Below are 12,332 nucleotides of genomic sequence, written 5' to 3'. Positions count from 1 at the left end.
CGCTCCCCCTCCCTTGCATCCCCACTCTTGGGAAAACTTAGTTGCTCATGAAACTTGAAGCCAAGAGAAGAAGACGACCTCCTCTCCCAACCTCATCGTCATCGGTGCATGGCCGATCCTGAGATCGACCACAGATTTTATTCTTCCCGGACGTTGGAGGCTCACTAGTCATCCCATGGATTACCCGCCTCCGGCTACTTCTCCAACGTACTATACTTTGGGCGCCATTTGTCTCCTAGTGGCATCGCTCGGTTTGCTCTCAATCTTCCTCCGTTAAAGCTCCACCGTCAAGAGCGTGAGTGAGGGACCCAAGGTGAATAGTTCTATTTGTTAACCATGGATTATTGTTTCTCGCCATAACATTACTCTCTATTTATATGTTGTCAATTTGATATTATCTCGGTAATCTAGTTGTAACCGCACGCCTTACATAATTTTAACTTGATAATTCTGAAACCTAACTTGGGTAAGCATTAATTCTATAATTAGCAAAATTTTAATAATCATATATTAAAATCCCCAAGCAGTTCTTGTTTCCATGCATATATTTCACATCACATTTGGTCTTGCTATTTCTCATTGAGGAACCTAATGATCAAGGAAGCTCCACTCTATCTATTTTATTATATTTTTTAATGAAATCTTTAAATCCAATAAAGAAAGGATATGACTCAAGCACCCACTTGACCATTCCTTTTTTTGTTATTCTCAAAGCTATGTTTCTTTTGTTATTAAAAATATTAATATTGAAGAATTTTATTGTGATACTTGTGTTATAGAAAAACATAAACATACTAATTTTCTAATAAATAACCCAAGAAACCGAAGCCTTAATTGGGGGCTATCCTCTTCACTTAACTTATCTAGAATTTGATGGTTTGTTTCCTTTATTGATAATTCAACCTCTGTGATATGAATCTTTCTACTAAAGCCCAAAAGTTATATAAATGCCACTTCCCTACTTTTCAACATGATAAAAAATTAATTTGATATTCAAATTGAAAGATTCAGACATGTAATGCAAAAGATTTTCTAAATCATTCTCGTTTCTTTTAATTCCAAGACAAATAAATAATACATGCATCTTCTTATATGTATGTACATATTTAACAAAATGGGGTGTAACGAAAGAAAAGTCACATACTTGCTACCATAAGAGCTCTTCTTTTTTAAAGAATGCTTCAAAATAATATTGAGGAGATGCTATTTTAGCAGCCACTCGCATCATAAATCGGTTCTACACATGTCTTAACCAAATTCTTTCCTCACTTCAAAGCTTCAACAGCCTTATTCCCAAGATATTTGTAAGTATTAGTGAAAACTTTTTTGACCCGCAAACAACAGAAGAAAAGAGGATTTTGTACAAGGATTTGTTTCATTTAAGATGACAATTCTGATTGTTCTTTTATATGGTTAATATATTTTTATAGAGGTGATCTGTCTATTTATTTTTTATCTTTTTAAGTCAACTTGACATCTTTATGCTTTGCATTGCTCAATGAGTATGGACAAATGGCATGGCTTGATTTCCCTCTTGCTATTCATTTGATATCTTGTTTTCAGGGACAGATGCCAGCAAGGTGAGCTTATGTTGATTTCTCTTACTGTATCACTGAATACCTTCTGTGTTTGCTTGCAAATGCAAAATTATTGAATTCTTAGGCAGATGCTGCATTCGGGGAGGAATTAAGCCTTATAGAAAGTGATAAGGACGAGAGTTTACCGAAAATTGGATTGCAGATCCATAGGAAAGTACATAAACTTCACATGCGCTCACAGGCTGATGAATTTTCATATAAAGATAAGTTCTCTCGATGCTTTACTGATATCCGTGAACAGATGCTTCCCTTTGCTAGTTGTTGGGGAGCTCAATCTTCGAACTTATGTTCTCAGCCGCAGAGGAAGTCATCTAGACTGTTATCTAAGAGGTGCATTTCATGTTACTTGTAAATTTTCTGTGGTTTCTTATGATGACAATACTTTGAATATGGTGCTCCCTGATTCATCAATATTCAGTGTAATCTTCAAATATTTTATTGACCGCTATGATGCTCTTCTAGAAGTAAGGAAATGTTTTTCTTTAAAAAAAGATTAATTAAAAGGTTATGCATTGTTTTACTTTTTCTCTCTTCTCAATTAGTTTTTATTTAGGGAATCTTTCGTTACTTTTAATTTACTTTGAACCACATTTAGATATTGTTAAATCTTACATTTTACTTTATTTTTTTACTGCATTTTCTTTGTAGTGCTATTTTATTCCCTTTTTGCTAGCATACAGGAGGATCCCCTTTGAAAGTTTTCCGGCAAAGGCTAAGCACAAATTTTTTGATGAAATGTGATCATAAAAATATGGTTACAAGAGACTATATCTAGCATGAAGATGTGAATGTATACGTGGGCTTATAGATGCCATTAAGGTGATTGATAATAGTCTATGTTGCATCGATGCACCTATTTATGAAGGCGTGTTGTATCCGATACACCGATACGCCTCCGATACAGCACCGATACGTGTCGGATACGGCTTTGCCATATCCAATTAAAATACTATTTAATGTCAAAAGGATACGCATATCCGATACGCGTGTCCGTTGAAAAACAAAAAAAAATCCGAAAAATAAGACCTGTCGTATTTACTTTTGTAGCTGCGAGCGAGGTTCTCTCATTTCCGAGATGGATTTGAGTCTCTTGATGATATGGGAATATTAGAAATTGCTAATCTTTCACTTGATGAGCTTGAATTAGAAGCTATGATATTTATTGAAGGTGTTATAGAGGTTCAAAGAAAAACCACTGAAGAAGCTAATCATATCATTCCTTCTATTGAATAGTTGAAACTTCATGTACTAGACAATTTATGTTTATGCTTTTGTTGTTGTACTAGACATTTAATGCTTACTTTTATTTTGATATTATAAGCTACAAGGCTACAAATGATGTTACTTTTTTTTTTTTGTAATTTCAAAATATTATGATTTGGTTGCTTTCTTAATTTTTATGTATGATTTATAAATTATAATGTCGTGTCCGCGCCGTATCCGTTTCCTGTATTTTTAAGAATTGACGTGTCCCGTATCCATATCGTGTCGTATCCGTGTTGCCGTATCCGTATCGGTGCAACATAGATAATAACCAAAACGATAAAAAACACCGTGCAGATTTTTTGTGAATCTTGGCTGTACTCGAAAGCTGGCACTTTAATGTGGAGTTTGCACTTCTACTTGATGACTTTGATCAGCTGTAGTACTTTGTGGACTGTTCTGGGAACGTTGGTCTCTTATATATGCTGCTTTTTAAACTTATGCTGAATATTATTCCTGCGGATATTCAACATCTGTAAATGGCCTATCGTATCTGACCTAGAAATATTAATTTTCTGTTGTGTACTTGGTCTTTCAGGAGGAGAGCTTGCTTGGACTGGGACTTGCTAGAGTGGGAGTTTGAGAAGGTAGGTGTATTTATTTCCCCTTGATTTTATTATGTAAAGCTTTATTTAAAATTAGTTTGAGCTGAATACCCTGAGGGTAGAATATTTATTCCCTTATGCATTTATAGATAATAACTTTAATGTGCGAACTATGGATACCCTTATTTTGAAGTTCCTCGCTAGATCTTTTTAGCAGCCATTATCTGCATCCTCTCCTTCTACTATGAAGTTTTAATTTTGTTTAGTAATCCTACCTTCTTCGGTGCTCTGCATTATTATTTTTTTGTTCTTGTCCATGCAACTCATTTGTTTAATGCCTTTGGCAAAGTCTATAAAGAAAAATAAGAGAACCTCATCTGTTTCCTCTTCATTCTGTTTCTCTTTCTTCATCCCTCTCTATATCGTTGGGATTATGGTTACTTGTATTCATAGGCTCCTATAGCATATCTTCGACTTCAGTGATCAATATCAAGCAAGAAAGAATATATTGAATTTGATAAAATAGCCATTTGCCTTTTTACTTGTTATGTTGATCTTTTTTTCTCTTTGGATTCTTAGAAATTATTGAAATCAATGAAACTTAAAACTTCATCAAAATTAGTTTATCCCAACTAATTAGGCTTCAACTTCATGAATCTTAATTCTCATATTCATTATTTTTATTGTTGTTTGAGGCATTAGTTTTATTTTTTTCAAATCATTTTGCACATCTAGCCTTGTTAACTATAGTTTACCTCATTTCCTCCCTAATTTTTAAAATTAATTTATACCTATTGTTGGTCATTTCAAAGCTGCGTAAGAGTTTTTTCAACTAACTTATCTTCAATGATTGCTACTCTTCTTATTTATAAAATAATAATTTTTTTGTTTATCCTTTTTAGTTTTGCAAGTTATCCATTTTAACATTTTTTTATTTATTTATTTACTCTTAGCTTGATTATTGGTGACTTTTTCCCCCCTAAGACTCAAATTCATATATTATACCGTCTAAATTGTGGTTTTATCAAATTTATTTTCTTGTGTCCCATCATATTCTCTTATAGGATAGCATTCTTGAAGAACTTATATTTTTTAAACCTTCAATAACTCTTCAAATTACATTCTCATTTATATTTTTATTCTTTTATATTATTTATCCAATATAATTAAGCCCATCCTACTTAGTATATTTTGAGCTTCTAATAATATTGACTAATAATCATCAATTTTACACCCATAAAATTTCAAATGATATAGGAATTGTAAACCACAATATTTTGAAAAATTTCTATTAATTTAACTTTTGTTAGTTGTTGTCTAACTTATTAGAAATGTCATTTTCAAATAGGCTCACTAATCCACCAATGTGCTACGATTTGTTAGTGATAGCTATCCCACCGAGAATTATACCTTTTTCATTCCATTGCGTTGCAATTATTTTTCAAATAAAAACTCGGCAATAATTTATTTCTTTGAATGCAAGGCGTCAATCACTTTGCTGCATCCAAATATTGTAGTTGGCCTTTTTGATTGACAAAAGATCAAATTTATCCATGCTTACTCAAAATTAAAATACTTTTTGGCCATCAATGATATTTATCATTCGCTCACTTTTATTTCTTATCCATGTGTTATTTTAATACAAACCTCTTGACAAGGCCTTTGACAACTACTACTGATGAACAATAAGGAGATAATGTTTTCACTTCAATACGATAGAATTTTCCTAACATTGCCATAGAAGCCTAATCAAGCGATCAAAAGTTTTTTTTTTTTGTTTATAAATAGCATGCTAACAAAAAATTACTCAACAAAAGCAAATAAAGTAACAATTGCTATCAGACCCAATTTTATCTTCCATTTCACTTAACCTTAATAATTAAGACAGTCTACCCAAATGAGAATTACAAAATTCTCTTTCAATCTTTATAATGTAGCTTCTATACGACCTTATAATATTTTAGATCAACTAGAATCCTAATTTCTCTCTTTTAGGCTCTATTTTGTAATGCTTTATTGCTTTATATTGTTTGCTTGTGTTATTCAAGATGGCATATGATTACATTTAAGATTAATTTTATTATTTTAGCCATTTGGTTTTTCAACTAATTTCCAATCTATTTACAGGTTGTGTAGTTATGATTAGTGGGATGTCTATTAAATAATATGAAAAATTAGAAGAAATGTGGAAATGTTTAGAAGATAAATGCCTTAGAATTAATACAATAAAAGTTGAGTACATGATATATAATATCAGTAGGTATGATACTAGCATATATAATTAAACATTATTAGAAGATAAGATGATCTCTAGCTGTCATAAGTAGGGGCACCCCTTTTGTCGTATGCATTTACTTAATATACTTGTTGAGGACATGTGCTTGTCTCTTTTTCTTTTTTTTGGGCATCTTCAAATCTTCAAGCCATCATGTGGCCATATAAAATCCCGTGGTTGTTGTATAGGGTTTTTGTTGGGATCATTGTGAGATGTATCGAAGTCTTTGCACTATTTTAAATATTTTGAAATGCTAGCATCATTGTGAAGTGACACTAAGTCTTATTTTTGGAGGTAGCATGATTATGGAGGAATCTGTGAGACAATTTTTGTTTTCTTTTCTCCATTAGGGACTTTAAAATGTTTGCACTACTGTAAGATGCTGATGAGGACATCCATAGAAGATTCCGGCACACATACCATCGAAGAGGTCGTCGAGCGACGGCCATGATTCAGAGTCTTTATTTTTGATGTATTCATGCATGTTCTATTTCATGTTTTTCCATTTGTACCCTTATGAGGGAGTTAGTGTTTATTGTAGCCCAAGGGCAATGTTGTATTTTTTTGACTTTTAGTTTCGGTTGGCCTATATATAGGCTTTATCATTGTATTTGGTTTTTAGTTTTTGAATGAATGAAATTTTCCTCTATTGATCTCTTAGGGAGTTTGTGTCATCCTTCAAGATCTCTTAGTGAGTTCTTGAAAGGTGGAGCTTGTAGATCTCTTTGTGAGTTCTAATGAAGTAGGTGCATGAGGTTTGAAGTTTTCATCCAAGTCATCCGGATTTTCTCCTTGATTTTCTATCCCTACTTCTCCCCTTCCCCTTCAGCCCTTGCCGTCGGCCACCTGGGCCGCCCAAGTAGCCGGCCGACCGCCCCCAAACCCGTCCAGCCCGCTTGCCCCATTCTCCCGTCTCCCCCCCTCTTGCCCACTCTACCCGCCGGCCTCTCCCCCTTGGTTTGAATTTGAAATTCAAATCTCCAAGAGTCTTTGATTACCTTCCAAAATAATTCCTAAATTTTAGGCCATCCTCATAATGGGATTTCAATTCTAAAATTTGAAATTCAAAAGCTACATAATGCTCACATGTAATTTAGGAAAGCTCTTTTGTGTTTAAAGCTGAAATTATTTCAGAATTTATTCAAATCAATTGCATAATCAAGTGGGCCCCACCTCCTCAAAACCTTTCCCCTTTCTCCTCTAGCTTGGCCGGCCTCTCCTTGGATGCCTTCTCTCTCCCAAATTAATTCCCAATCTCCACTAATTCAGCCCCAAATCTCTCCCCTTGGCCGCCCCTCTCTCCCTCTTAGACTTGATTTGAATTTTCAAATTAATTCTTCCTCTAATTGCCTAAAATCTGAATTTCTCTCAGAATTCTTGCACCTCCCTCCTTTCCACCCACCCGAGCTCCTTCTCCCTCCCTTCCTCTTGGCCGCACCTTTCCTAGGTGACAATTCCTCCACCTTTCATTATCACGACGCCAAGATTTCCCATGAACATGCATGGCGGATCCCGAGCTTGAGGGCCGATTGGTGTTTCACGTCTACGGGAATATTCACGTACTTTGATCCCCATTCTTTGACGTGGGGTTTGACCACGACGACGACACAGTTGGAGGTTACTTGGATCAAATCCTCCCTACCCTTGTGCATGTTATCGACGAACAATTTGCAGACTACGAGTGGATCATCGAAGGTCGCCATTTCTTGCCACATCCACATCCTAAGCCTCCCTCTCCACCTCTACGGATCGCTGGTGCCGTCTACCTCGGAGTGATCTCGTTTCTTGTGTGGTTCTTCTTCCTCCGACAACCCTAGATGTAGAAGAGTGATTTTAAGCCTCAAGGCGAGACAAATCGCATTGTTAACCGCCGGATTCTAGTTGGCTATTCATTTTCATTACTTGTGATTGATGTTGTTATTTTTTAGATCTTGCAAACTTAGTTGTAACGACTTGCCTAGACTGTGTTAACTTCTAAGATCTTTATTGAATCGTCAAATTTGAGAAGCATTAAATTGTATTATAATTACTCTAACAAAATTTTATTAATTTCTAAGAAACAATTTCTGGTTTCACATCAGATGCACTGATTTTGGAGCATTTAACTTTGTTGGGGCTTTTAGGAACTTCAACACTATCGTGAGGTAGTACATGACCATGTAATACGTGTTTTATTGTTTTTTTGGGGGCTTTTTAGTTTTGGCATTATTGCATAGCAACACCAGGTATTTGTGTTCCATTGGGAATTTGGAGTTTTATTACAATCGGGAGGTGAACTTGAACTTTTTGGTCAGTGGCATTGTTCCTTTGGGGCTTCTGAGAAGCTTGGTATGTCTTCTTATGCCATGGCTTTGAACCGACTTATTTGTGTTGTTGAATGTGAATTTTTGATTGGTGCAAGTCTTTAGTATAATTTTTGAGGGAAGCTTTTCATTGTGCTGATGTGAGATCTTGATTTTCTACATGATGGCTTTTTTTCTTCTTTTCCCTAAGTTATGTACTTTTTATCGAGATTTTGGGTGTCTTATTTTGCTCTTAGATTTTTTCTTCCTTTGTAAAATTGATGATTTTAGATGCTCTTTATATTTGTCCCTGCGAGCAAATTTTCTGTATTTAATTTACTTTAAAATAGACTAAACATTACACTAATTTGTAACAACTTATTTTTATGTGTATCTATTTCTGTGCATCAATTCCTAAATCTGTATCAGTAACCCTAGATCCTATGAAAGTCCTCCATCATCATGCAGAAGAAATTTGTTTCCTTGACAGTTCCATGGGAACAATAATACATTGACGGTCCAATTTATTTCTGAGAACAATGAGAACAAATTATAATTTTCCAGTTAAGTTACAAAATCATAGCAACTATAAAATCTCATCCATCTTATTTTTGCTGCAGCCACTTAGATTTATTCCCGTTGTTTTATTTTGGTTCTCCCTAGCTGCTTCGCCTTCTTCTTATTGTTCTCTTCCCCATCCCCGTCCTCGTTTTTCCTGTTTCCAATGTTGCCATGCTCTCCTATCTTATGTTCATTTTTTTATCCCCTTTTCAGTCTTTTGTCTATTCTCCTGTCAGCGGCTTACCAAATCAAATATTCTCCTATTACTCTAACTTAGTTTAATTTAGGCTTGATTTGTTGAATTTGAATCTAAACGCTTTGTTAACTTTATACCATTACATGTTGGCTTGCTTGATTTGTCAAATGAAGGTTGAGGATGTCGTTCTTCTTGATGATGAAGATCTATGTGGGGAGAAAATAGATGGACCAAGTGATGAATGGTGGGTTAGAATTTTCCTACTTCTTTTGGCAAACTATGGAGTTTCTCACGCTCCAAGCATGTACGTCTTCTGTAGAAGTCTTAATGTGAGTTTGATAGTTGCCATTCTTTTTCCAGGAAGGAAGTAAAATTATATTATCCTTCAAGGTGCGGATCTAAAGCTAAGATATGATGTGGAGTCATACCGAGCTAATGAATTGGTTATTGCTTCAACTCAATATCTTTGTGATCTTTCCTTACAGGAATGACCCAGAATCTGTAGCACTTTCATACTCAGACATGGAATGCCTTAATCCTGAACAATTCTTGTCATCGCCTGTAATGAACTTCTACATTCAGTGAGTATATTTAGTTTATGTTCTGATCATACCATGCATTCAATTTATTACATTTTTCCTCCGTAGCTTTCTTTTGTCTTACACAGATAGTTTGTTTGAGGGCTTCAATTCTATGATATTGAAATAGTAAATCCATTTATTTTGCTTATCTCATTTTACTTTTCTTGTTAAGGTGAGTTCACTAAAAGAGTTTGATCATAACAGTTGGAATCATTGTTTAGGCAAACTTTCTGTCCATGTCAATCATTTTAATGAACTTTCATAAACCTAATTAGTGATTGTAATGGTTAGAGTAATTTGGATTAAATTTGAAGAGTTAAGGTACTAAATTAGATGCATTAAGTTATCCGGGACTAAAATAGCCCCCCATATATAATCCCGGGACTATCTTGATTATTTTCTATAATAAAAGTGTATAGAATAATAGCTTATGTTCTCTACAAGAATTGAGCAACCAATCTGGTTAGAACCTCTAAATCACTAGAAAATAGGGCATAGCCTTTGCTGTAAATGGCATCATAGCCTTTGCTGTAAATGGCATCATAGATTCACAATATTACATATGTGGATAATTTAATTTTTGGCTGAAATGAAGTCTGTAAGTTTTGTTTTCTATCTTTCACAAACGCTGGGAGTTTCACAAGGTGTAATAGAAACATGTAAAAAATTATTTTTTAAGTGTTGTTGAATCTTCACCATTGAAGTAATATACTTTCTATCACACCTTGAATTGATGTATGTTTAATGGTATGAAAGTAATTACTACATGACTTTCTTTGAATTAAATGATTATTTTTTGTTTGAAAATTGGTTTTATTTTTTGTAGCACGCTGATAATAAATAATTATTATGACCATACCATAAATATTAATCTATTGATGTTAGATTGGGTAAGGTGGTGAGGAATTTTGAATAAAGGTTATATTCTTTGGTTCGTTAGAAGCTATGTTGCACCGATACGGATACGACACGATACGGATACGGGACACGTCAATTCTTAAAAATACAAGATACGGGTACGGCGCGGACACGACATCATAATTTATAAATCATACATAAAAATTAAGAAAGCAATCAAAGCATAATATTTGAAATTACAAAAAAAAATGACAACAACATCATTTGTAGCCTTGTAGCTTATAATATCAAAATATAAGTAAGCATTAAATGTCTAGTACAACAACAAAAGCATAAACATAAATTATCTAGCACATAAAGTTTCAACTATTCAATAGAAGGAATGATATGATTAGCTTTTTCAGTGGTTTGTCTTTGAACTTCTATATCATCTTCAATAAATATCATAGCTTTTAATTCAGGCTCATTAAGTGAAAGATTAGTAATTTCTAATATTCTCATATCATCAAGAGACTCAAATCCATCTCGGAAATGAGAGAGCTTTGCTCGCAGCCGCAGAAGTAAATACGAAGTTTGTCTTTCAATGGACACGTGTATCGGATACGCGTGTCCTTTTGAAATTAAATAGTATTTTAATTGGATACATCTTTGGCGTATCCGACACGTATCGGTGGAGTATCGGAGGTGTATCCGTGTATCAGTGGAGTATCTGAGGTGTATCCGTGTATCGGTGTATCGGATACAGCACGCCTTCATAAATAGGTGTATCGGTGCAACATAGGTTAGAAGTAATTATCATTAAACTTGGAGGATCCTGCTTATGCTAGATAGCCGTTTTCAAAATGGTAGTGTTTCCTAATGAATAATTGCATTTCAATTGTAAAAAGTTTGATGTTTAACAAAGATCATATAAATGTATCTCAAAGATAACCAAAATAGATATTGAATTCTAGAATTACCATATGATTGACAATATGAAAAAACAAGAGATTTTTTAGTTAGTGATGAATGTTGAGTATTGACCTTCATATATGCTCCACAAATTATATGCTCAAATGCGGCGAAAGCCATCTCATGAAAGTGGTTCGAGACACATCACACAAATCAAAATTATTTAAATGTCAACCATTTCGTGCAACAGATTGTGTCAAATCTTATTGAGCAACAAGGATGTGATGAATCGAACCCATTGTAGTTGATTTAGTAAAAAATAATGAAGTGGATGACTTATGGACTTAAGATCGCGCAAATCGATTTTTAAACCCATCGATCAGAATAAAAAAATCAACCATTTCATGGAATAGGTTGCGCTGATGCTTTTGGAGCATCGAGCTTATCACGAATGGACCTATCTTGTTGTTGATTTTGTCAAAAATAATGAAGAGGTGACCAACAACTCTAGATTGTGCAAATTAGGTTTGAAGCACCTGATCACATTCATAATCAACGAATGGGTTCCTGCTTTGCTTGTTAAACTCGACCGATGCATCAGTAGCGCAAAGTTATCAAGAAAAGACATTCGTGCTCAATTTAAGAAAACAGAACTCAGACGACAAACAATGGACGTGACGTCGCCGAAATCAGGTTAAAATTCCTCAATGACACTTATAGTTGCTTAAACATCACCCATTCAAAAATTGACTAGGCCCAACGTGTCCAATATGTCAAAATTATTTGGAAAAGAGGCTCGTTTGTTGACATATATTTTCACATCGACAAAATTCCAGCCCGGATCGAGTCGACTCGAGCCCGACTAGGCTCGATCGTGCTCGATCCACTCAATTGAACGCCGTCGAAGTGAAATAGGACCCCAATTTGTTGAAATTAAATTTTAATTTCATTGAATTAACCTAAATTTAATTAAATTCAATTCAATTTAATCAAATTTAAATCAAATCGGTTCCCCGTCGATTGTTTTAGAGCCCAATTCGACGCAATCCGGCGCCGATTCGAGTTCAATTTCACAAAATTAACTTGATCGGACCCACTCAGACACAAACCAACCCAAATCGGTTTGAGTCAAGTCCGATTCGGGCTCAATTTTCATCCCTAATTTATCAATTGAGGCTATATTAACCTCCCAAATCAAAATTTCCAAATCTAGGGCTCATATTTTATGTAAAATCTCACCCAATTTACATCAAACTCTTCAATTCGCACAACGAGGCAGCTT

General features: G+C 34.6%; 1 protein-coding gene across 6 annotated transcripts in view; it reads left to right on the top strand.

Annotated features, from left to right (window-relative positions):
* Window positions 1-12,332, top strand: part of LOC110110057 (ubiquitin-like-specific protease 1D) — a 52,153-nt gene that overhangs the window by 12,536 nt on the left and 27,285 nt on the right. For 2 of the 6 annotated variants that reach the window (XM_020841351.2, XM_028699197.1), the window contains 6 exons: window positions 1,570-1,580; window positions 1,663-1,928; window positions 3,400-3,448; window positions 8,894-8,964; window positions 9,081-9,110; window positions 9,206-9,301. In XM_020841351.2, coding sequence (XP_020697010.1) covers window positions 1,570-1,580; window positions 1,663-1,928; window positions 3,400-3,448; window positions 8,894-8,964; window positions 9,081-9,110; window positions 9,206-9,301 — 523 coding nt within the window. Of the gene's footprint in view, window positions 1-1,563; window positions 1,581-1,662; window positions 1,929-3,399; window positions 3,449-8,893; window positions 8,965-9,080; window positions 9,111-9,205; window positions 9,302-12,332 lie in introns of all 6 variants that reach the window. The other 4 variants (XM_020841350.2, XM_020841353.2, XM_020841352.2 and 1 more) reach the window with 2 other exon arrangements.

The sequence above is a fragment of the Dendrobium catenatum genome, unplaced genomic scaffold, assembly GCF_001605985.2.
Source record: "Dendrobium catenatum unplaced genomic scaffold, ASM160598v2 fragScaff_scaffold_1220, whole genome shotgun sequence".
NCBI lineage: Eukaryota > Viridiplantae > Streptophyta > Magnoliopsida > Asparagales > Orchidaceae > Dendrobium > Dendrobium catenatum.
This window is presented reverse-complemented; position numbering and strand designations above follow the sequence as displayed.